Here is a 25,924-nt window from a genome sequence, read left to right on the forward strand (position 1 = left end):
AAAATCCTAAGAAAACTACGAAAAGGCCGGGAAAGGCCGGTCCCCAGAGTGCTCGCTGTTCAGTCTGGAACACGTACCAGAGGAGCTGCAGACCCAGTGGCAGCCAGGTTACAAAGAAGGAAACGTGACCAATGACATGACCCACGGGGTCCCTCCAAGGAAGCTGCAGGTACCAGCAGTTCAGGGGAAGGTGAGCCACTTGCTGCTGTCTGGCCCACGCTGCAAGCTTCTGGTAAGTCTCCATAACCAGGACGGCGTGCTCAAAACCTCTCAGCACAGACACACTGGTTCCGCAGCAGAGGCTGAGGACAATCTCTAAGATCCACGAAGCCACACAGCCACAGACCCATGGAGGGACCCGCTGCTCCACCCCCACCTCTCAGGTGGCCCAGGGGGGCGAGAGCAGGGCTTGAGCAAGGCGCAGACCCAGCTCCTCCAGCACATAGCCTCACAGCCCAGGCTCACGGCCTGGCTCTCCATCTCAGAGCACGCCCTCAGGCAGGGTGCGGGTGGGCAAGGAAGGAAAGCTGGGGCCCCACCCGGCCCCACCCCTCCTCTCCCCACCGTGCAGCCCCATTGTCTACGGGGCCCCCATCAGACGCTCTGAAGTCCGAAAGCAGGCCCAGAAAAACACTTTAAAAATCACTATCACTGATGGGAAACTTTACATGCGACACATCAGTTATCTTCATGCTCAAAGAAAATTACACTTAACCCAATCCCATCCTCTTGTATGTATGGTTGTCGCTTTGAACTTTAAAGGTTCTGCTTCATTTGTCAAGAAAAAAGGTATTACTCAGGAAGTTGTTCTCAGAAAGAACAACTAAAACTACGAGTGGCACACATACAGAACGCTTTGTTACTGCAGAGTTTGGCAGACTATGAGGACTACTAACAGCAAATTGTTCTCAAACTTCACTGTGCTGAAGAATGTCTCTGTGAGGCGATGACCTAGCGCCCCGCCTTGAGAGTCTGATTCTGTGGGATGGGGGGGGGAGGGCGTGCCCAGGACTCTGAATTTCAAAAAGCAACCCAGGAAACGATCATCACGATGGATCCATGCAGACGTGCGTGGAACACCGGCCTAGATGATTATGTTTGGTTCTCCACTGTGTCAAAGGCTAGGACGACTCCACATTCTCTACTTCCTATTAATAGCTATACACAGACATAGATACCAACAGACATACCCCCTCGTGTGTACACAGTGTCACATCTGTATAGAAAAACCGGCACAGAACACTCCAGACAGCAGGGATGAGAAAAACCACTGGCGTCCTTACCTAGACAAGCAGAACTCCAATGTCTTTTTGAGTACTTCTCGGGGGTCCTCCTGGGTTTCTGGTTGAGACTCATTTCCTCCTACATAAAAGCAATGATCGACTTAGGAAAACAGGCTTAAAATTTGCCAAGCAGATGATTCTGCACAGCAATTCTCATGATTTCAATGTACGTGTTAATTTACCTACACTGTGCCTTGATAGTAAGAAACTTGCTATTTTACCTACTAAAAAAAAAGAAATCAGAGGCAAAAAATTTAAAACCCCCTCTCCCCCAAACAAAAACAACAGTTTCAAAAATAATCTGAGGGATGCCTGGGTGGCTCAGTCGGTTAATAACGCATCCTACTGTTGACTTCAGCTCAGATTATGATCTTGTGGTTCTTGAGTTCAAGCCCCACGTTGTGCTCTGTGCTGGCAGCGTGGCATCTGCTTGGGATTCTCTTTTTCCTTCTCTCTCTGCCCCTCCCCATTTCAAAATAAATCAACATTAAAAAAAATAATATGAGCAGTAAGATTTATTAGCAAAGTTTAGAGGTCCTTCCCCCCCACCCCACCATCCTGAAAATAAGTGTAAATTATTTAATTCCTTGTCTCAATTCAAAAGGCCTTTCAGGCAGACTGCAAGAACACAGATACTAAAACCAAAATGAAATATAAAGAAAAGAATCAACATAAGAAAAAGGCAAATACAGGCCAGGAAGATAAAGGCTGGGGATCACAAGCACGCGGGCCATAAGGGTGATGCAGTCTCTACACTAGAGCCTATGAACCTGCTTTTAAATGTCCAAGCAGGCATGGGGCACCTGGGTGGCTCAGTCGGTTGAGCATCCAACTTCGGCTCAGGTAATGACCTAATGAGTTCACAGGTTCGGGCCCCGCGTCGGGCTCTGTGCTGACAGCTCAGAGCCCGGAGCCTGCTTCAGAGTCTGTGTCTCCCTCTCTCTCTGCACCTCCCCCACTCACGCTCTCTCTCAGAAATAAACAAACATTAAAAAAAAAAAAAAATTTAATGTCCAAGCAGGCAAAGTTCCAAGTAAGAAGCCTCTGGGCCAGAGATCCTACTGGAGGATACCAAGTGAGCAGACCCTCAACAGGAGACAGACTGGCCCGAGCCTCTAGAGGCGACTTCCTCTAAGATGGTGGATGGCACAGTGGACAATGTCTGAGCGCGTGTCCCACAAGGCACCACTCACGGACCAGGGAGTGAGCTGGCACGCAAGGTGAGGTCCTGGCACCCCTGCACCTGCACACCACAAGAGCAGGATTTTCACACTGGAGTCTGGGGTGACGCCCCTGCCCTTCCCCCAGGACTCTGCACTCCAGGCAAGGACCCCATTTTTAGGTGGCCAGGATATCAAAGGCACCAAAACACTAAGAACAGTTTTCATACACTTCTACATAAATCTGCACACATACTCACGTACGTGGAGTTTTCTCACAAGAGACACCAGTTTAAAAGTCAAAGACTGACAACAGTAAAGACAAAGTGGGGCATTTACTGAACAAGTAAGCACAAACTCTCTGTTCCCAGCAGCAAGGCGATCTGCAGCTGAATGAGTCAACATGGAACGTAACATCAGGTGGAGTCAGACATGAAGGAGACTGCCACCGTGCACGAGGAGAGACTGCCCAGGCTGCTCCGGACATGGCAGCCACTACAGCGGTGGCACAAAGCAGAGGCCGATGGAGGAGACGGTGGGCCTGGCGGGGATCAGGGGAAGTGCGTTCTCCAGCAGGGGTGCCGCCAGAGCACGGGACTAGGCGCCCGCAGAGAGGTCAGCACGTCTGGGCAAGTCAACGGGAGCACACGATGAGGGCACAGAGGCCGGGAGGCGGCAGTCAGAGCCTGCAGGCCTTGTGGGCTACTACAAGGAGATGAGGATTCTAACCTAAATGTGATAGGAAAACAATTTTCATCTTGGAGAGATGTCTCTGGTCTGTACTGAAGACGGACAGTGAGGCACAGGAGGGAAGAAAAAAGCCTGGTTAGGACGCCAGTGCAATAATCGAGGATAAACTAGTATTTGGGACAATTCCAGGTAAGGGTGGGACTTCAGCCAAGAACACAGAAGAGCGGTGGTCTAGGACCGACCCCTGGGCAGGCCAATCTCCCAAGGAGAACAGAGAGGGTGTGGCCAAGGAGGGGACATGAAGTCAGCAAGAAACACAGGACACGGCAAGGTCAAGGGACAGAAGAAGCCAGAGTTCATCACTGGAGGCCTGGATAAAGGCAGTCACAGTGCTGTTGATGAGCCTGGGGCAACAGTCTACCTGGATGGGGCTTGAGAGGGCATGGGACACGAGCACATACAGGCAGCTGGCCCAGACGATGCTTCTGGAGAGTTCTGCTAGGGAAAGACTGGGTGTAGAGGGCAGGCTCATCTAACGTGAGAGAGAACAGCGCTATGTGGAAGGCTCCTCCTATGGCAGAGAAAGGGTTCACGAAGACCCTGAGAGCACAGAAAAGGGTCCCAGACAGAGGCTGACGTGCACAGGTGTCAGGGTGGAAAGTGTGCTTCTGATGGCTCCAGTCTTCACAATTGAGACAGACGTGAGGTCATCTGCTTCTAGGCAAGATGGTGGAACCGGAGGTCCCGCCCACCAGCAACACTTCGGCATCCACCCTCGGACAACAGTGCCCAATGGGAGCTCCGGCGTCCAGGGAGAAGACTGTGAAACCTGGGTACGGTCCAAGGCCGAGCGGAGCCATTTGAGGAGGCAGGCTCTGCATCCAGGCAGCTGACTTGCCAGAGGCCCCAGCTACAGACCCAGAAATGCTCTGCCCCTTGAGGATTCCACCACACCGTTTGGCTTGGGCCTGTCACCAGCATCATTGCTAAGGACCCCAGGAGGAGCCTGGCCCACCTGAGTCCTGGGTAATCAGCACAAACACCTCGGTCCTGGCTGTGGGCCCCAAAGTGGGCCCAGCTCCGGCCCCCCAGGCTGCAGTCCAGGAGTCCCTAGAGCAAGCCCAACACAGTCAGACTGTAAGTACCACAAGGGCACCAGAAGTGGGCTCCTGCCACTCTCCACCACAGTCCCTGAGCAGGCCTGCTGGCCAAGGGCCGCCCTGGAAAATACCCACAGTCAGTGCCTCTGGAGACAGGCCAGCCGACCCAACCTCAGGCTGACAGCAGGTTCTGAAACAAGCCTGTGACTTGGCTTCAGCCCCTCCCAGCAGCCCACAAGCAGCTGTGCCCGCCCAGAGACTCAGCAGGAGACACAGCCGTCCCTGTCCCCAGAGCTCCCAAGGACCACACAAGATCCATAGCCAGATTCCAATGTAAAGGAAACGTACAAATGGCCTGACAAAGGGTCCAAAATAATCATCTTTTAAAGAAACTCAGTGAGGGGCACCTGGGTGGCTCAGTCAGCTAAGTGGCCGACCCTTGATTTCGGCTCAGGTCATGATCTCACAGTTCGTGAGTTTGAGCCCCGCGTCCGGCTCCAACTGATGGTGTGGAGCATGCTTGAGATATATTCTCTCTCTCTCTCTCTCTCTCTCCTCTCCTCTCCTCTCCTCTCCCCTCTCTCCACGTGCACACTCTCCCTGACTCTCAAAATAAATAAACTTAAAAAAATAAAATAAAATAAAGAAATTCAGTGAAATCCAAGAGAACACAGACAACAGAATCAGGAAAATGATGCAAAAACAAAGTAAGTTTAGTAAGGAAGAAGAAACCATACAAAAGAACTAAACAGGGGTGCCTGGGTGGCTCAGTTGGTTGAGCGTCCAACTCTTGATTTCGGCTCAGGTCATCATGCCAGGGTCGCAGGATCAAGCCCCACATTCAGCCCTGTGCTGAGCCTGTTTGAATTCACCGCCCCCCCCCCCCCCCCCCCCGCCTGCTGGTGTTCTCTGTCTAAAATAAAACAAACAAATAAACAAAAACAAAAACCAAACAGAAACCCTGGAGCTAAAGAACACATGGACAGACCTGAGAACAGAGTCAGACATGCAGAGAGACTCGGCAGATGTGAGATGGGTCATGTGACATTAGCCAATTAGAGGAGCAAAAAGAAAAAAAAAAAAGAAAAGAAAAACAGTGAGGAAGTCTATGTGAGTACTGGGACACCATCTGCTGGGATTCTGTGCACTAGCATAAACTGTCTGAAAAAAACAAGAAAACAAACCCATTCATAACTGCATCGAAAAGAATAAAATACCTAGGAATAAACTCAACCAAGGGGTGACAGACCTGTACCCTGAAAACTTTAAGACACTGATAAAGAAACTGAGCAAGACACAAACACATGGAAAGATACTCCATGCCTGTGGATTGCAAGAATATGGTTAGAATGTCCACACCACCCAAAGCAATCTACAGATTCCATGCAGCCCCGACCAAAATTCCAACGGCATTTTTCAGAGCTAGAACAAACAATCCTAAAACTCATATGAAACCACAGAGAGGGGCGCCTGGGTGGCGCAGTCGGTTAAGTGTCCGACTTCAGCCAGGTCACGATCTCGCGGTCCGCGAGTTCGAGCCCCGCGTCGGGCTCTGGGCTGATGGCTCAGAGCCTGGAGCCTGTTTCCGATTCTGTGTCTCCCTCTCTCTCTGCCCCTCCCCCGTTCATGCTCTGTCTCTCTCTGTCCCAAAAATAAATAAACGTTGTAAAAAAAAAAAAAGAAAGAAACCACAGAGACCCTGCACAGCCAAAGCAATCTCAAGCAAGAACAAAGGGGGCATAAATGCTCCCTGATTTCAAATTATATTACAAAGCCAAGTGATCAAAACAGATTGGTATTGAAATAAAGACACACAGATCAGTGAACGGAATAGAGTCCAGAAATAAACCCACACATATAAAATTCAACTGATTTTCAACAAGACTGACGAGAATACTTAGTGGGGAAAAGGTATGTCTTCACTGAACAGTGCTGGGAAAATGAGGCAGCCACATGCAAAAGAATGAAACCGAACCTCGATCTTACAATACGTACAAAAATCAACTCAAAACAGACTGAAGACATAAACGTAAGACCTAAAAGTATAGAACTCCTACAAGAAAACGTAAGGAAAAAGCCCCTTGAGATGAGGCTGGGCAATAATTTTTTTGGTCTTGCAAAACCATGCAAGTGGGACCACATCACACTAAAAGCTTCTGCTCAGCAAAGGACACCATCCACACAATGAAAAGGCAGCCTACAGAATGGGAGAAGATATTTATGGGATCTAGACCTCTTTGATAAGGGGTTAATATCCACAACATGTAAGAAATTCGTTCACAATAGCAAAACAAAACAAAAATTTCATTAACAGTGGGCAAAGGACCTAAATAGACATTTTTCCAAAGAAAACGTACAGATGGCCAACAGTCCATTAAAAGATGCTCAACATCACTAACCATTAGGGAAATGCAGATCAAAACCACCATGACACAACATCTCACACCCACCGGGATGGCTAGTATCAACAAACCAAGATAACAAGTGTTGGCAAAAACGTGGAGAAAAGAACTCCTGTGCGCTGCTGGTGGGAATGTAAACTGGCACGGCCACTGGGGAAGACAGTGTGGAGGCTCCTCACCAAATTAAAAATAGAAGTAAGTACCATATGATCCAGTAATGCCACTGCTGGATGCATATCCAAAGGAAATGAAATCAGTATCTGGTAGAAACAGCTACACTCTCATGTTCGTGCAACGTTACTCACGGTGGCCAAGACAAGGAAACAACCCAAGGGCCTGTCGACAAATGAATAAATAAAGATGGGACGTATACAAACACTGGGATATTACTCAGCCATAAAAAAGGAGGCATCCTGCTATCCGCGACAACATGAACGTTGAGGCGCTATGCTAAGTGATACAGTCAGGTACAGAAAGGAAAAAAACTACATGACGTCACTTGTATGTGGAATCTACCTGAGGGTAGACCCACGGTTACCACGGGCTGGAGAGTGGGGGAAATGGGGAGATGCTGGTCACAGGATGCAGACTTTCATTACCAGACGAATTCAAGTTGTGTGGATCTAAGGGACAGCACGGTGACCATAGTCGACAATCCTGTACTGTACACCTGAAACTGGCTAAGAGGGTAGACCTTAAGTGTGAACACGCCAGAACAAAACAACCACGTGAGGTAATGGGTATGTTAATTAATTAGCTTGACTGTACTAATCATTTCACAGTGAATACGTAATATCAAATGACCAATGTGGTATATTTTAAACATATTCAATTTTTACTTGTCAATTAAACCTCAATAAACCTAGAAAAACCATAACCTCACCCCGCCACTTCCTTACATTGTTTCCTTACACTTCTCTTTTCTATTGTGGTTGCCATCCTCCCACATGCCCTATCACGAACTTACTTATTATGTGGGTTAGTTGTCTGTCTCTGTCAAACAGATACAAGCTCAAGTAAAGCAAGGGCTCTCACTAGTCACATCACTGATGGATCCCAAGTAAATGTGGCACATGGTAAGTTCTGAATAAATACTTTCCGAATGGAAAACGAAAACAGTAAACAAGTTTTCCACATGCAGGAACATCGGCCCCTAAGAGAAAGGAGACGTACGACTTTCCGAGGCCCAGGCTCAGGAAGTGAGAAGCCAGACAGAACTCAGTGGGCATGCTGCATTAAGGGGCACAGAAGAGGGTGCCAGGACAGGGGGCACAGGGAGGGGCCCGCTCAAGTAGGCAGCCGTGTCACGGCAGCAGTGTGATGGGAGTCCCTGAGCCCGGGACGAGCCCCCTGGAAGGTCGAGTAGCAGCACGCAGACCTCTCTCCCCACGGGTCTCAGGGCTGGAGATGTGCCTGCCGCCCCCGCTGGACCAGGGTGCCTCCCGCTCACAGAGCATGGGGTCCTGCCTCAGGGGTGGGAAGGAACCGGCCTGACTAAGCTCCACTCCCCTCAGGCCTAACGAATCTTCGAGCAAGCTGTAAAAGCATCAAACCATTTCCAAGTAACTTAGATGTACGTTGGAACCATAACCAAAATACTTAAAGAAATACAAAACCATTAAGCACCCGACCAAGACAAATTCAATCCAACCAAAACTTACCACAAACGTGAAGCAGGAAAATAGGACTCGTTATTAACAGCAACCTGTCCAGAACTAACACAGATGTTAACATGAATTGACAAAGACATTATAATGGCTAGCCTCCACGTGCATAAAAAGTGAGGTAGAAATGTGAAAATATTAAAAAGACGCACCTAAGACTTCTACGAGTGAAAACAACAATGTCTGATATTAGATGTAATGGAAACTTTCCAAAATGAAACTGAGAAATAAGAGTTTTTAAAAAGGACCCAGGGGGGCGCCTGGGTGGCACAGTCGGTTAAGCGTCCGACTTCAGCCAGGTCACGATCTCGCGGTCTGTGAGTTCAAGCCCCGCGTCGGGCTCTGGGCTGATGGCTCGGAGCCTGGAGCCTGTTTCCGATTCTGTGTCTCCCTCTCTCTCTGCCCCTCCCCCATTCATGCTCTGTCTCTCTCTGTCCCAAAAATAAATAAACGTTAAAAAAAAAAAAAATTAAAAAAAAAAAGATACATCATAATTAAATCCCCAAAACCACTGATAGAGAAAAACAGCTTGAGGGGCGCCTGGGTGGCTCAGTCAGTTAAGCATCTGATGTCGGCTCAGATCATGATCTCACAGTTCATGGGTTCGAGCCCATGTTGGGCTCTGTGCTGACAGCTCAGAGCCTGGAGCCTGCTTCGGATTCTGTCTCCCCCTCTCTGTGCCCCTCTCCCGCTCATGCTCTCTCACTCTCTCAAAAAATGAATAAACGTTAAAAAAAAGAGAGAAAAAGCTTGAAACAGAAGTCTGTGTGAAGTGCTGACAAAAAAATCTGACAGAGAATTCTACACGAAGCAAAAACAAATGTAAAACAGAGATGGTTTCAGAGACACCAAAGCTGAAACAACCCATCACAGCAGATCTGCACTACGAGAGAAGCACTGGAGTCCTTGAGGTGGAAGCAGGAGCATAAGCAAAAGGAAGCCTGGGTTCACACAAAGGAAGGAAGACCACCAGAAGTGGCAACTACAGAACAGCCCCATTAACAACAGCAAAATACACATTCTTCTCAAGAGAAAAGGGAATGCGTACTAAGATGGCCCATATTATGGGCCATGGTACAAATCTTAATAAATTTAAAGGGATTCAAGTCATTTATGTCCCACAACTATAAGGAGAGTAAATTAGAAGCCAATAAAATAAAGTTCCCTGGGAAATCCCCAAATATTTAGAAACTAAATATCAGACTTCTAAATTACCCATGAATTAAAACAAAAAAAAGAAAGAAAGAAATCAGAAATCATTTAACTGAATTTATTTATTTTTTTGTAAAAAAAAATTTTTTTGACGTTTCTTTATTTTTGAGAGAGACACAGTGTGGGCAGGGCAGGGGCAGAGAGAAAGGGAGACAGAATCCGGAGCAGACACCAGGCTCTGAGCAAGCTGTCAGCACTGAGCCCGACACGGTGCTCGAACCCACAAACCACGAGATTGTGACCTGAGCCAAAGTTGGACGCTTAACGAACTGAGCCACCCTGGCGCCCCTGAACTGAATTTAAACACACACACACACACACACACACACACACACACACACACACACAATATACCAGAATACACAGAGATTGTGCTAATAAACGAGTATTTAGGAGATTTATAGAAATAAATGGCCACCTCAGAAAAGAAATGCCTCCCATCAATGAGCTCAGCTTCCATTATAAGACACTAGAAATAAAAACTAAACCCAAAAGAGAAAGTAGATTATAAATATCAGAAAAAAAAACAATGAAACAGGAAGGAGAAAAATGATGCAGAAAAATCGATGAAACCAGCTACCACTTCTTTCAGAAGATCAACAAAATTGACAAACCTCTACACAGATTCATGAGAGGGGGGAAAAAAAGCTATGAATTACCAGTAATAGTAAGAATGATGCGGCATAGCTACAGATCCTACAGATGATAAAAGAATAAACAGAGTTTTATGAGCAATTCTACACGATAGAGTTGACACTTTAGATGAAGTGGACCAAATCTCTCTTTGTGAGACACAAGTAACCAAAACTATCTCAAGAAGAAATGGACAACCTGAGTAGGCCTACATAAAAAATCAAACTGGGAAGGGCGCCAGGGCGGCTCAGTTGGTTAAGCACCAACTCTTGATTTCAGCTCAGGTCGTGATCTCATGGTTTGTAAGTTTTGAGCCCCACATTGGGCCCCATACTGACAGCATGGAGCCTGCTTGGGATTCTCCCTCTCCCTCTCTCCGCTCCTCCCCCGCTCATGCTCTCGCTCTCTCTCTCAAAAAAAAAAAAAAGGTAGTTGAAAACTTTCCTTCAAACAAAACTCTTAGGCCTGAAGGGCTTCACTTCCTTCATTTCTTCATCTAAAAAAGAAACGATGGCCTCTTCAAAAAAAATTAACAGAGGAAATACACTGAAAACTATAGACCAACATCCCTCATGAACACAGATATGAATACTTTAAACAAAATTCTGGCCAATCTAATCCAACAACTAATCAAAAGTGTATTACATCATGACCCAGTGAAGCTTATCCCAGCAATATAAGGTGGATTATATACAATCAATGTAATTCATCGAACACACTAAAAGAAAAAAAGTATGATTATCGCCACAGATGGAGAAAAAAGGCATGATAAACGCCAAACACCACTCCCGATAAAAACTCTCAGCAAATCCTAACAGAAGGGCACCTCACGAACCTGATAAAGGTCATATACGCAAAACCATACTAACATTACACTTACTGGTGAAATGGCACGTTTCACCCCTACGATCAGTCAGAGGTTTGCGCTCACGATCTGTTCACCTTTGTAATGAAGGCTGTAGCCAGGGCAACCAGGCAAGATAAAGAAATATAAGGCACCAGATTGGATAGGAAATAAAACTGAATGTTTTTAACAAATAACACGACTGTCCATGTAGAATATACAATGGAATCCACAAAAAGTTCTTGCAACTAGGAAGTGAGCTTAACACATTTCCAGAGTGTATCAATTCACAAAAATTAATTATATTTCTAACTGGTATAAAAATTCCAAATTAAAGTTTTTTAAAAAATCTCTTACGATAGATAGCACCCCCGCCCCCCAAAAAATGAAATACTTACGGATAAACTGGACGAAAGATAGGAAAGACCAGTACACTGAAAAGTAAAAATGTAGCCAAGAAAAATTACAGAAGACCTAACCAAGTGGGGAAGTGTAACAGCTCATGTGCACTGCACTGAGACGTCAAGTTTCTCCAAGTGACCTACAGATTCAGTGCAATCCCAATGAGCATCTCAGCATTCTGAAGACACTGACCAGCTCAGCCTAACCTGTATGGACATAAAAAGGAACTAGAATAGTTAAAATAATTCTGAAAAAGAAAGCTAACACCACCTGTTTGTAAGAATTATTTACAGTAATCAAAACAGGGGGCACTATTGTGAAAACAGACTTAACAGATGGAACAGAAGAGTGCCCAGAGATGAACCCACACGTAGGGACAAATGATCCTGACGACAGCCACAGACAGCCCAGGGGAGAAGGGGGTCTTTCCAGCAAACGGTGCTCTAATAGCTGCACACCCACACATGGGGGAAAGAAACAACTCTGCTGTCTACCTCACACCATATACAACAACTGACTTAAAATGAGCCACAGACCCCAAAAATGTGAAACTTAAAACTATACAACTCCTGGGGAGACACCTTTGTGACTTTGGATTCAGCTTAGCTTTCTTAGATACAAAACCAAGAGCAAGACCATAAAAGAAAAAAGACCTGATAAACTACACTACAGACCCAATTTAAAACTTCTACTCTTCAAAAGACAGTTAGGAGAACAAAAGACAAGCCACAGACTGAGAGAATGTATTTGCAAATTATACACCCGATAAGGACTTGTATCCAAAACGTATAAAGAACTCCCAAAAGGCAATAGTAAAACCGAATAATGAGCAGACAACTTGAACAGACCCTTCACCGAAACAGGCATACGTAGAAGATGTTTGACACCATTAGTCATTAGGAAATACAAACTAAAACTAAAATAAGATGCAACTACCTACCTTCTGAGTGACTAAAATTAACGAGACTGACCACACGCAGCATCGGTGAGCATGTGGAGCAGCTCTGATCTGCTGTGAGCACGACTGTGGACGAGCACACAGAGGTCCACTATGGACCACAGCTCTACCATCTTTTCAGAAGATAAACCGACCAGATGACCCATCTGTTCCATTCTTACGTATCTACCCGAGAGAAATGAAAACATCTGTCCATACAAAGTCTTGTGTTATAAACGTTCATAGGAGCTTTGTTGGTAATAGCCAAAAACTGCAAACAACCCAAATATTCACCACCAGGTGAATGGAAAAACAAATGGTGGCATACAATGGAACGGAATAAATACTGCTCCGCAATAAAAGGAAATGACCGATGAATGCTACAACGTGGTTGAATCTCAAAATTAGTAAGCCAAGTAAAAGAAGCCTGACAAAAAGAACACATGACGTAAAACTCTATTTACATAAAGTTCTAGAAAGTGCGAAGAGTGACAGAAAGCAGATCAGTGGTTGCCTGGGGCAAAGAGAGGACACAGGAAGCTTTCAGTGGTGACGGATATGTTCATGATCTTGATGGTTTTACAGGTGTATACACATCTTACCGAATCTGGTAGAGAAATCAGTGTGGAGTGGAAGAGTCAGCGAATCAACTCGATAGTGCACCCAACACTGTGCTCCAAACTAGGGAAAATAAAACTTACAGACAAGCTGGGATGCACTCTAAACACGTGATGTTTATCGTACATCAATTATGCTTCATTAATGCCCTACGCCCCCAAAAGCAAAGAGGAGGAAAGGGCTGGGGTCTATGGAGAACAGAAGGTGTAAAATAGCTGTCCAGGGGTTCAACCGCACCGTAGCCTTGGCCAAGGGCTAGCCGGGAGTCTGTGACCCCGAACTGACGATGAGAGCATTCCACGTGCTACCCATTTTGTTCAGCCACCTGCGCCCACCTGCTCAGGGGTCAGCACGTGGCAGGTAGAGAGCTGACGCAAGGAAGTAACCGAGGAGACGCTCTGGGTGCTGCAGGCGGAGCCAGATCACAGCGGGGGCCACCAGCAACAAGTGCCAGCAGCCACAGTGCAGGCGCGATGTGTCCGGGGCTCACCCTCCCCCGGAAAAATACACACACACACACACACACACACACACACACACACACACGCTGCTGGACTACGAAAGTCTGATAAGCAAGACGTGCAATGAGTTGTGTTAACAGATCGCCTCCCGGTTAAGAATGCGGCAGCGGCGCCGAGGGAAGGGGGCCCTACTCTAGCTCAGGTGTAGCTCCAGACAGTCACCCGGGACACCAGATGCACTCACGGTGCGGTGCATCTGCTCCGCTCTACCAGATTCCCAGTAGATAATCTAGGGGAGTTACTTCTCCCACTCTGGTGGCCCCATCCAATGGTTAGTGAGGAGAGAGTGGCCTGCCCCACAGTCTGCTGGCGCTCTGAACTGTGAGTCGTCTCTTAGATGACAGTGGAATCAAAATTGGAGGTGAGCCATCCATGCCCCATCACCCCTGGGTACTTCTACACTGGCCACATCCTGGCCCCAAAGAGAACTGCTCTGTTCCTTCTTCTGAAAACAGCCTTCAATACTCCCTTCCGCGGAAAACCAACTTCCTTTGGGGCTGACTCTCTATTTCAATACTCACGTTCCTTTTCTGTACTTCTACCAACACCCGGACCTATGGCCCATCTTCTGCTTCTCCTGATTAAACCAGACCCACCTTTCAGGAACTGCTCAGATCTTAAATGCCTTGTGGCACCTTGCCAACCAGAACTCATCTCTGTATCCAGGTAAGAGGGAGTTCAAAGTAGAATCAAAGGAAGCAGTGAAAGGCAACAACGTTTAGAGGAAGATTTAACAAGCTAAATTTTAAAAAGCAACATAAAACAGTCCTCAGTGTATATAAAAATGAATTTACGAAAGAGCTTTACCAGTCTCGTTGTTTTCCGGCGGAGATTCATACTCTGAGCGGTCCAGAGCCGACGTGCTCACAGCTGGTCGGTCCGGCTCCTGCAAATCCGACAGCGCCACACTCTCATGACCTTTGTCACCATCACCATTGGCATCCAATCCTGGAATTAGGAATATTACCCCAAAGGGCAGGATTAGAAGAATAAATTTCTCTTAAAACAAAACAAGCAAAACAAAGGCTTAACAGTTGCAGTTACTTGAGTTTTTTTAACTTGATTGTGACAGATCTCTTGGCTCTTAAATACAGTAACAAACCAGGACACAAATCTTAATTGGTAATTTCTTAAAGACCGGTTAAATGGGAACAAAGACCAAGCCTTGAGGGCAAAGGCCCTCCTCAGCACCAGCAGGCTCCAGACTCACCCTCCTGGCCGCAGGCTGTGCAAGGCCCAGCCGGCTCCTCCCAGTTTGCACTCACACCGCCATCAGCCGCACTGCCCGCTTCCAAACGCAGCACGGGGGTCCCCCACACTTTAGCATTAGGGTTTAGCTCTGAAACCTTGGCTGTCGGTACCTAAGGGAAAATGCAACATATACATTTGTATCCCAATTCTAAACAAACACAATTTTACTCCTTAATTTAGAGCTGAAACGCCTCTACATGAAAGAATTACACGTGCAAAGTAACAAAAGTTGATGCACTGAGCTGGGGGCCTCATTCACCATCAGGTTCCTCATTTCCTACTAAGTGCAGGCTCTCGAGAAACTACAAATGAAAGACGAGGCCCCCAACTTCATGAGATTCAATAAATAACTGGGGATCCAACTGTCATCTCTGTTCTAGACAACCCAACACAATTCAAAGATTTACAGAGACGAACAGAATGTAGATGGATAAAGTTCATACGTCACAGACCTCACTACCGTCCCTCGGCATTTACATGTTTTCGGTCTGTTTTTTCTTTTGTTTTAACCCCTGCCCCTCTCTCTCCTAGTCCAATGCCGCTGTAAACCCTGGGTGCCGAGCAGACTCTCCACCGTGCAACCACACACATCCAGCTTTCACACATTACTGTATTCAAGCCACCAAACTGGCCCCCTGAGCTCGTGTACACACTGCATGCTCTCTAAGGTCTTACCACTAACCTGGGTCTCCCCCGCCGGTGGCACCCGTGCAGCTAACTGCCCTGAGCGTTCCAAACACACACCCACGTGGTCCTAGGAGCGCGGCGCCCGGAGGCAACACACTCGCAGCCACTGCGGTGCTCCTCTTGCTACAACACGTCTGTCTGGCCCACGAGCCCACATAAACTCCTGTATGTCCCTTTGGTTGGCCACTGTATCGCTCATATCTGGCAGCCCTGACCTCAGGACAGACGTGCCTGAGAAATACGCTGAGGAACGAATGTGTCATACGCAACACAAAACTTGCATGTTCCACTATCCAAGGAATTGGGCAAAGTCTCAGGCCACAACTGAGGGGAAACCTATCCTTATGTAATTTACTACTCCTTAAGCAGTAGATGCTCAAATCCAAATCAAGTGTTAGGAACTTAACTTTAAGCAGTTAACCAGTATTCAAGCGATCCTCTTGAGCGACAAGGGACGAAAGAATGGAGATGTGTGATCAGGAGCAGATGACAGGAAGACTACCTCTGAGTCTGCTAGATGCCAGGTGCACTCTATGCACCTTCCTGGGCTTCATCGCGACAACCCTGATGGTCTCACAAGTAGGAGACCAAGGCAGACAGAGGTGAAGCAACCTGCTCACAAAGAGAGTAAGCAGAAGACCGTCCTAACCCCGGCAAAAACGGAACACTGTCAAGTGTTCATTACCGTCTTGTAATTCACATGAAGAACAGCTTGCCCCGTTGTATGCGAGGCGTGGGGCTTCTCCTGCGGTCACGTGGGACTCTCAGTGCCTGTCGACAACTCACGCTTCATCTGCTTGGCTACCTGTCTTGCTTCTCCACTGAAAATTCAGGGCCAAGCAGTGGTTATTAAAACCAAACGTGAGCTGACCTTAACAGCTGCGTCCCGAGGCGACTTCACATAAATGACCAACACCACTCTTTCCGAGTACAGCATCCACAAATCCTGACGCTCTAAAGAAACTCAACCCCCCAACGCTAGGCTCCATAAAGCAAACCTACTGATTCACACACCTGTGTGTTCTGGACAGGAGAACCCGGCCCCACCGATGGCCCCCCGAGTAGGGAGTGAGGGTAACTAGGATCAGAGAAGGGAAAAGGATTGGGGATAAAGTATAAAGTAGGTGACACGGTGGGGGAGGAAAGCGGCCAACCCTTCATCTCAAATTAGCACCGCCCGCTCTTCGATCGGCCGCCGAACCATCACTCGGAGCAGCCCACTGGCTTCTGAAGTGTCTGCCCCTCTGGTTCTCCCACCTGCAAACTGGACCCGGATGAGAAAGACGTGCACCTGGGCACAGAGACAAGAAGGTCCGAAGAGAAAGCCTCACATTAAATGTGCTCCAACTAGGAGCCCACCCAGACACACGTCACAGCTGAAGAGCCGCTTCGGAGCAGGACACACAGACCTCACAGGAAGGGCAGGCGGCCCCAGGGTCCGCGTGGGCACCACACTGGACCCCGGCACGTGGACCCCAGCAGCTGACCGGCAAGCACACCCGCTTTCGTACACAATCATGTGTGTATCACTCAAAGGCCGAATTTTCTAGTGTTTTGCCTCCACAATTCAAGAAGTGAGCAATTAGTTGCATGTAACTCTTTCTGGCAAAACTCCCAAATGTGGGAATGGAAAGGAAAGAGAGAGGGTTAATGGTTAATTCCCTAAGTAGTAGGGTTAAATTTATTCTTATTTTCACATCATTGGCATTAACATTTGAACCACATCTATCTCCTTACTATCATCAATCATTTTTCTTGCCTAATGCAACAAAAATCACTAATAATAAACTAGTATCAAGAAGACAAGTAACAAATGTTGGCGAGGATGTGGAGAAAGGGGAACCTCGTGCACTGTCGGAGGGAATGTAAACCGTGCAGCCGCCCTGGAGAACAGTCTGGAGGTTCCTCAAACAACTGAAAATAGAAACACCAAATGATCTAGCAATCCCACTTCTGGAGATTTACCCTGAGGAAAACAGAAATACTAATTTGAAGAAAATACAGGCACCCGTGTTCACTGCAGTATTATTTACAGTGGCCAAGATATGGAAGCAACCTAAGTGTCTCCTGATAGATGAACAGATGAAGAGGTTGTGTGTGTGTGTGTGTGTGTGTGTGTGTGTGTGTTGTGTACATACACAGCCTAAAGGGACTCTAACACCCTGCCATCTGTGACAACATGGATGCACACAGGGAGCATTATGCTAAGTGATGTAAGTCAGACAAAGATAAATACCATATGACCTCACTCATATGTGGAATCTAAGAACAAACAAAGAGACCGAGATCACAGAACAAATTGGTGGCTCCCAGAGGTGGGGATGGGGGTTGGGAAAATGGGTGAACTGTTTTTTGTCTCAGTTTAAACAAGCTGAATCTATAAATAAATATACGTAATATATACTTATTTATTTTATAAATAATTCTACAAATATTATAAATTATAAGTTATAAGTATTTTATAAATAATAATATATATATTTATAAATAAATATAAATGAGATTTGCTGTTAGAAATACGCCTCTCAATTATGCATGTCCAAAAAGACTGCTTTAAGGGCAAGAGTAACTTCTTGTTTGTTCAGTGTTTGCACTTAGTACAGACTGTGTGCAAAGACACTCAAATTAGCTGCCCATTACAGCAGCTTCTATGAAGCTTCCTGCAATTGAGCAGGGCCTGCCTGGGCACCGTGGTCGGAAAGCCCTTGCAGGTGCTTCCAACTGACAGGAGACAGATTTCAGAGCCAGGTAAAGCAGCAAATTTGACCTGTCTCGTGCAGGTACCATACAAAAGTAAGAGAAAGCATAGGTTTTGAGTCTTCTATACTGTCCACGTGCGGCCTTTCAGAAATGACGTTAAAATTCAACGGGCAGATGTCTACCCTGCACCAGTCAGGCAGTGTGAGGAAGGACAGAGGCCGCACAGGCTCAGGTGCACACACAAAACATCCACACACAGAAGGGGGGCTGCACCAAGCTGCGACTGATGGCCAGCAGCGCTGGGTTCAGTGCTGACAAGAGCTGACGCACAAACTCGGGCTTAAATACACTGAACAGTAAACTGAGTCACACTCTCCAGTTTGAAAATGGTTAAGCTGATGCTACAGTAACTCATATCCTCATATGAACATTCAAATGACTGCTCATTGCTTAAAAAAAAAACCAACAAACTCAGTGACAGTTAAAAGCAATCAAAACAAAACGCTAGCATTTCCCAGCACCATAATAAAAACTGCTAAAACATACTTACTAAATGTCCGCCTCTATTCTGCCATCCCCAAATTGCAGCGTCTTCTGCCACTGGTAGCTGATATGGGGGCTTCTCCATCCAGAACAAAGCGACCTCTAAGTCTGGCGGCTTCCTGTGCAGACACTCATCAGGCATCTGTTCCTCTTCTACAGCGTCTTTCCCAACTGCACGAGCCCACGGACAGCCCTCTGGATAGCTGGTGCAGCCGTCAGCCAGTCCTCCGGAAAATGTCTGACTCGCAAACCCTCCCACTGGGTAACAGGTGAGTCCACTCGAAAACTGGGAGTACCATCCCTCTGGGAAGCCCTGCAACCCTCCTCTTGCGAGACTTCCAGGTATCGTCACGGCGTCTTCTGTGAGTGACAGAACGTGGTCCCCACAGTGTGGTGCCACCATTTCTGCACCACCACCTGGGATGGCGGGAACGACCTGTAGCGCCTGGCGAGGAGGGTCTGTGGATCTGTCCACGTGGGCAGGATCAACACCGGTCACACAGGAATATCCCTCAAGAGTCTCACCTAACTCCATTTCTCCAAAAGTCACCTGAGGGCTTCCCACAAAAGCCACTCCACTGCTAAATGCAGGGCCATCAAACGTGGGCTCGGCACCTCTTAGCTGCAGACAGGGTGCGCGCATGCTTGTCCCGCGCCTGTCGAGGCTGCCCGTCTCCCCTCCCTTACCTGCTAGTGCTGGCCTGCTTGTCCCCGACGTGCTGCCACCCGAGGTGTCAGAACCTTCCTCCGCCAACTCTGAGAAACGCTGCTCCGGTCCTGGTCCCGCATTTTCACCGCTGTTAGCAGAGTCCTTCTCTTCAAGTACCTGTGACCTCTGCTCACCTGAACTTGAACTCTGGTGTAGAGGTGGCACAAGATCAAGAACTTCATGTCTGTGGTCCTTCACTCCGCAGGCTTCATCACTTGCTTCTCCGTGGCTGGTTCTAGCACCGGGGCGCTCTGTTCTGTCGGACCTACTATGAGCCCGTGTGTCCTGACTGGGTGCTGCCCTGCGTGCTGCTGTACTGGTGTCCCAGTTAAAGGTGGCTTTCCAGTCTGACTTTGCCTTTCCTCCGACGTTCTCACTGGTCTCTCTGAGGCTGGCTTTCAGGGACTCTCTGCCGGCACCTGCTAATCTTTGCTGGTCACTCTCTGCACTCTTCACACACATTTCATCTTCTGTTTTAAAATTCCGGCCAGTTTCACTTTCTTCTTCAGTGCAGGCGAAAACAAACGCACAGGAGACAGAGTTACTCTTAAGACATCTGGAGCCATCAAGAGCCTTCCCATCCGGGGGCACTTCCCGCGAGCTTCTGAGGGCCGGGGCACCCATTCTTTGGAATACTCGCTCCGTGTTTGTGTCGGGCGGTGCACCAGTTAAATCACAGATACGTGCTTCGGCCTTGCCAGGCCCAGGATCCACACGCGGGTCTACTGGATGTGAAGATCTCCGTTCAAAAGCCCTCTGTCCACGACCCTCATCTGCAAAAATGCTCATTTTATCCTTATCCCGAGAAGATGAACAACTCTCAATCTGCAAAGACAATTCTTTATCTGCAAGCTGCATGCTCCCACGTTTCAGGCTGCAGCCAGCCCATCGCTGCCTCTCGACCATCGCTGGACCCGGGGAGTGTTCTGGTCCAGGATCACCAGGTCTCTCAGGGGCTACTTCCTGGAAACTGGCATGAACGGGAAGACACTCATTTCCGAAGCTCAGGGGAGGAAAACACCTGTGTGAACTTAGGTCAACCCTACCTAGACGTATGAAGAGACTGTCTGGTCTGCCAGCATCGGAGCTGAAGTAATCGTTGCCTTTTAGCAGTCTGACAAAATTATTTTCTCTTTCCTTTTCAGAGTTTACACCCCGACCTCCACGGGCTGCTACAGCCCCAGATCCCCCACTTCCTGCAAGCAAATCGGCACGTGAACCTCGCGTCGGACTCACTAGTTCCTGACTCCACTCCTCGCTCTCTTCGGGGATGGCGTGCACGTGTCCTAGCGAGCCAGTGTGTGTGTCACTACTAAACTCAGTAAGCACGCCCACTTGACATGAGGCGCTGCTCTCGGTGTAATCGTTAGGGAACCCGGGGCAAGCATGTGCCCTTAAAGACACGGTCAGAAGTTCACGACCAGGGCGAGTACTTCCCTTAAAGGCTTCCTTCATTCCCCCTGGACCCGGCAGGCCCCATGGGGCCAGCTCTCCCCGCAGTGCGTCTAACCGCCCTGGGCCCCGCACAGCTTTCTCTGGAGGCCGGGACCCCCCGCGAGTCCCCTCTGCGGGGACAGCTGACCAACCGTCTTCTACCGCAGCTGCTCCACACGCGGGGGCCCCTGGCTCAGCGGCAGCGTCCAGGCAGGCGGGATCTATGACACAAATGCTGTAAAACTCGCTCCCTCTCCAATCCCTGTGTGCCTTGTGACCGACACGCACACGGTCTTCGCCCTTCATCTCCCTACCTACCCAGCGTGGACGGGCAGCACCACTGCCGATTTCAACGGCCACCACTCCTCTCCCCTCTGGCACCGGGTCGGGCTGGGTGGCCAGGGAAGGGCCCAGACGGCTCCGGTAGGAGGGCAGCAGGGCACCAAAAGGACACTCGTCCCCTTTGGAGCAAACACCTTCAGAGAAGCCCGGGTCGCTGACAGCGCCCGCACGGAGGGCATCCGAGACACCGTCCCGGCCCTGCTCGACAGCAACAGTTTCTGAATTCTTGTCACTCCCGCGTGAGCGTCCGCACCGAGTGCGGGGTGGGGACCCCGGGGAGGAAGCAGAGCCCGCCGAGCGCCCCCGCAGACCCCGCAGACCGGGCCCGTGGGGCTTCTCCCCTTCAAGGGCATCAAATAATGAGGACAGAGCTGTGCTCCTCTGGCTCTCCGGCTCCGCCTCCTCCACAGATTTCTGCAACAGGCCGGCTTTTTCCCCGTCATTGTCGCCACCGAGTTCCCTGCTGAAGCAACAACCCATGTCCGAAAGCTCGCACGCTCGCATAACACGCCCGGCCTTCCCGCAGCCTCCACAGGCACGTCTCGGGGAACCTGCTCTGGTTTCCGCCGGAGGCCAACACCCAGATCCCAAAATAGCCCCTTGCACGACAGTCACATGCCCCTGCCACTCAAATCCAAAACCCTAAGTGCCACAGGCCCTGCCCAGCAGCCAGCCTCCTCCACGCACTAAAACCCAAACAACACAGGGATTCCAAAGATTCAGACTCAGAAAAGCGACAAATAATTTTCACATTATTTTTCCCATTCTCATAAACTCAATTAGAAAAATGCTATAATTGTTATACGAGCCAGAACAAGGCACTTCAGACTCCTGCCTTTTCCAGTGTTTCCACATTCTCTGAATTCTGTATCAGGGGATGTGGCAGCCACAGAGGCTGGCATGCATGCTCCCCAAAGAGTGCTCTTTAGGGTGTACAGGCAGTAGAGTTGCACCTCATTCTCTGCCTCTGAGCCTGAGGTCTGTGGGCGTGGAGGAGATTCGCACAAGAGAGGCACAAGGTTGGAGCTGGAGCGGTGTCCTTAGGGATGCACGGTGAAAGACACATTGTCTCGGATTTGCTTTAAAACACCCCAGCAAGTAAAGAAACACATACCTACAATTTTTATAAAGCATGTGCGTATGTGTGCGTGTGCATGTGTGTGTGGACGGAAGGAAGAGGTAGCAAAATGAGAGGGGGGAAACTGTTCAAGTTCACAATGGGCACACATGGTTCACTTAATTATTCTTACTTGCACAGAGCTCTAAACATTCTCCTTAAGAGAAAGGAAAGAGCGGGGCACCTGAGTGGCTCGATTAAGCGTCTGACTCCGGTTCAGGTCTTGATCTCCCAATTCACGAGTTTGAGCCTCGCATCAGGCTCTCTGCTGCTAGCGCAGAGCCTGCTTCAGATCCTCTGTCTGTCCCCTTCACACACGCTCTCTCTCAAGACTAAACATTTAAAAAAGAGAGAGGGAGAAAGGAAAGAGCAAGAGAAAAAGAGGAAAAAAAGAAAACCAACACCCACCAGGCCAGGACCAGGACCAGGAAGTCCCTCCAAAGTTCCCACTCCTGATTGAGGTATCTGCCCAGGTGTGAAGCTGTTTGTGTCACTACACGTGTAAGCTTTGGCAAGTAATCTGATCTCGGCCTGTTTTCCCACTTGTAAAATGGGACCAAAAGCAATACCTATTTTAAAGAGTTGCCGTGAAGACAGTAAGTAAAATACTCAGAACGGAACCCTACCAAATTCTGGCCCCGGCCCACTTCTACAATCTCCTCCTTCTCTACGATGCCATCCTCCTTACCTTCTCTCTCTCCTCCAGAGAACTCACCCAACCAACCCCAGCATGGCCCATCTTTCCTCGAACCATCCATCATGTCTCCCACTCCCGTTTCCCAATCTCACCATCCTTCCTAAGGCCAGCCCTCCCAACTACGCAAGGTGACCGCTTCCCATCCCCACACGCTGGCCGCTCTTCATGCCTCTAGGAAAGCATTCTAACAGAAGTCTTGGTGCCTGTAACATCAGCTACTTCAAACCAGGGTCTGTGGTGGCTGATGCAACCACAAAATTTTATTTTTTTTTTTTTAAAGTAATCTCTGCCTTCAATGTGGAGCTCGAACTCACAACCCTGAGATTAAGTGTGCGTGTTCTACCAACTGAGCCTGCCAGGCGCCCCCTAATACATTCTTATTTTTTAATATTACAAACACAAAATTTTAAAGATATGCTCACGTGTGCACATAAGGTTAGTAGCACAGTGGCACTGTGTGACAATACTTAAATTGACCTACTCTACCAGAAAGAGAGTTGGATGTAAAATGTTACAAATTCATTCATGCCTGGTGAGAGCCAAGTAACTCCAGGTATGCCTCAGACACAAATTGGCAAAAGCTATGGGAAAGTCGTTCGCATGGCATTCAGCAGCTCAGGCTGTGGTAAATTCAAAGGAACCCTGGGTAAGCAGACCACAAGTACCCGGTGAAGCAGCTTTAGTTCCAGCAAAACATCACTTGCCACACTAAATGAACATCATAAATTTGCATTTCACTGGTTTGGGCAATCAAGTTTTATATTTGGTAAAAATTACATGCATTAAGAGTTTATCAGTAGTTCTATATATTATTAGAAAAACAATTTAACAACAACCTAGAAAAAATTCTTATTTAAAAGGTTACAAAAAGTCAAGCAAAATGGTGAACTAAGAAGCTCAAAGCTTCTAAACTCCCCTACAGAAATATCAAGAAAACAACCAGAAGCTTCTAAACCAACTCTATAGGGAGCTCTGAAAAAGAATCACAGGTTTATGGCAACTAAGCAAACACACAGCAAGAAAAAACTCTCCATGGGGCGTCTGGGTGCTCAGTCGGTTAAACGTCCTACTCCGGATCTCAGGGTCATGAGTTCAAGCCCTGCACTGAACAAGGAAGGAAAGAAGGAAAGAAGGAAGGAAGGAAGGAAGGAAGGAAGGAAGGAAGGAAGGAAGGAAGGAAGGAAGGAAAAAGAGAGAGAGAGAGAGAGAGAAAGAAAATGCTCTCCTCCACATGGTAGGCATTTCTGTGGCATGGTGTGGTCTTGGTCTAGGGGGCTCCCAGACCCCACCCCGCCGGAACTCTGCAGAGGGAACAGAGTAAAACCTTATCTGCAAATTAGTGTGTACATGTGTTCAATCCTAGCTGGCGTTTTCCCTGTCTCACATAGCTCAGAACACAAATGGGAAGTGGCAGGCAATGCTCATAAAAGCTGTAAGGCAGCTTCAAAATCACACCCCCCTGGGGCAAGGGGTTACCAGTGGAGACACAACCAGAAACCACGTGAAGCTCAAAAAGAATAGGGTGCAACTCTTTGGGAAATCAGGGCAATCAAAAGCAGCCATGTACATGGGAAATTCTGAAAGCCACATCCAGTCAAGACATACGCTCAAAAACAGTCCTGAGAAGACCTTAGGCTTTCACCTCAGGTTGATCCCTAGTCTCCAACCAAGCTGAACTACTCAGTGACGAACTGTCTCCGAACAGAGGCAGTATGAAGACTGGGAAGAGTAACTGTACTCTCTCTCTTGTTTTGGAGGGGGAAGAAGGTGTCTGGTCTGTTTCAGTTCGTGGTATTAAAGGAAATCTGTCAAAATACTAGCTGAACACAAGTCAAAGGAACAGAGACTTCAGCGAACACATAAGAAAGGGAATAGTCTCTCCAAATTAGTTTGGAAAAGTCTCAAAACAATGAGACGTCACACACATTATAAATAAAATCAGGAGTGCCTGGGTGGCTCAGTCAGTTAGGCATTCGGCTTCAGCTCAGGTCATGATCTCCCAGTTCGTTGGTCTGGGCCCCACATCAGGCTCTGTGCTGACGCTCAGAGCCTAGAATCTGCTTTGGAATCTATGTCTCTGTCTCTGTCTCTGTCTCTCTCTCTCTCTCTCTCTCTCTGTGTGTGTGTGTGTGTGTGTGTGTGTGTGTCTCACCTGCTTGTGCTGTCTCTGTCTCTCAAAAATAAACATTTAAAAATAAATAAATAAAATCAAACACCCAATTCTCAGCAAGAACAACAAAAAATCACAAGGCATGCAAAGAAACAGGAAAACGTGGCTCATTCAAAGGAACAGAATTCACTGTCCCTGAGAAAGCTCAGACATGGGATTTATTCCACAAAGACTTTAAAACAATCATCTTGGGGTGCCTGGGTGGTTCAGTTGGTTAAGTGTTGGACTTCAGCTCAGGTCATGATCTCACAGTCAGTGAGTTCAAGCCCCACGTTGGGCGCTGTGGCTGACAGCTCAGAGCCTGGAGCCTGCTTTGTATTCTGTGCCTCCCTCTCTCTCTTTCTCAAAAATAACAAACATTAAAACATTTTTTTTCAAAAAAAACAACAATCATCTTAAGGGCGCCTGGGTGGCTCAGTCAGTTGAGCATCTGATTCTTGATTTCGGCTCAGGCCATGATCCCAGGGTCCTAAGATCAAGCCCCATGTCGGGCTCCACACTGCTCATGAAGCCTGCTGAAGATTCTTTCTTTCATCTCTCTCTGCCCCTCACCCACTCACACACACGAGCATGCTCTCCCACTCTCTAAATATTTAAAGCAAGCAAATAAAAACATAATCATCTTAAATATGCTCAAAGAGCTGAGGAAAAACACAGACAAGGAACTAAAGTTAACCAATAAAACAATATAGGAACAAAACAGGAGTATCAACAGAGAGAGATTAAAAAAAAAAAAAAGCAAACAGAAATATTCTGGAGCTGAACGGTACAATCACTGAACTGAAAAATTCACTAGAGGGGTTCAACA

The 25,924-nt window shown here is 47.8% G+C and overlaps 1 protein-coding gene across 5 annotated transcripts in view; it reads right to left on the minus strand.

The window, feature by feature from the left end:
- LARP4B (La ribonucleoprotein 4B) overlaps nucleotides 1-25,924 on the minus strand; it is a 92,736-nt gene that overhangs the window by 36,093 nt on the left and 30,719 nt on the right. For 3 of the 5 annotated variants that reach the window (XM_045465191.1, XM_045465190.1, XM_045465192.1), the window contains exons 4-6: nucleotides 14,677-14,827; nucleotides 14,274-14,414; nucleotides 1,284-1,362 (exon numbers count right to left, since the gene is read on the minus strand). In XM_045465191.1, coding sequence (XP_045321147.1) covers nucleotides 1,284-1,362; nucleotides 14,274-14,414; nucleotides 14,677-14,827 — 371 coding nt within the window. Of the gene's footprint in view, nucleotides 1-1,283; nucleotides 1,363-14,273; nucleotides 14,415-14,676; nucleotides 14,828-18,654; nucleotides 20,327-25,924 lie in introns of all 5 variants that reach the window. The other 2 variants (XM_045465188.1, XM_045465189.1) reach the window with 1 other exon arrangement.

Source organism: Leopardus geoffroyi, chromosome B4 (assembly GCF_018350155.1).
Source record: "Leopardus geoffroyi isolate Oge1 chromosome B4, O.geoffroyi_Oge1_pat1.0, whole genome shotgun sequence".
In the NCBI taxonomy this organism is placed as follows: domain Eukaryota; kingdom Metazoa; phylum Chordata; class Mammalia; order Carnivora; family Felidae; genus Leopardus; species Leopardus geoffroyi.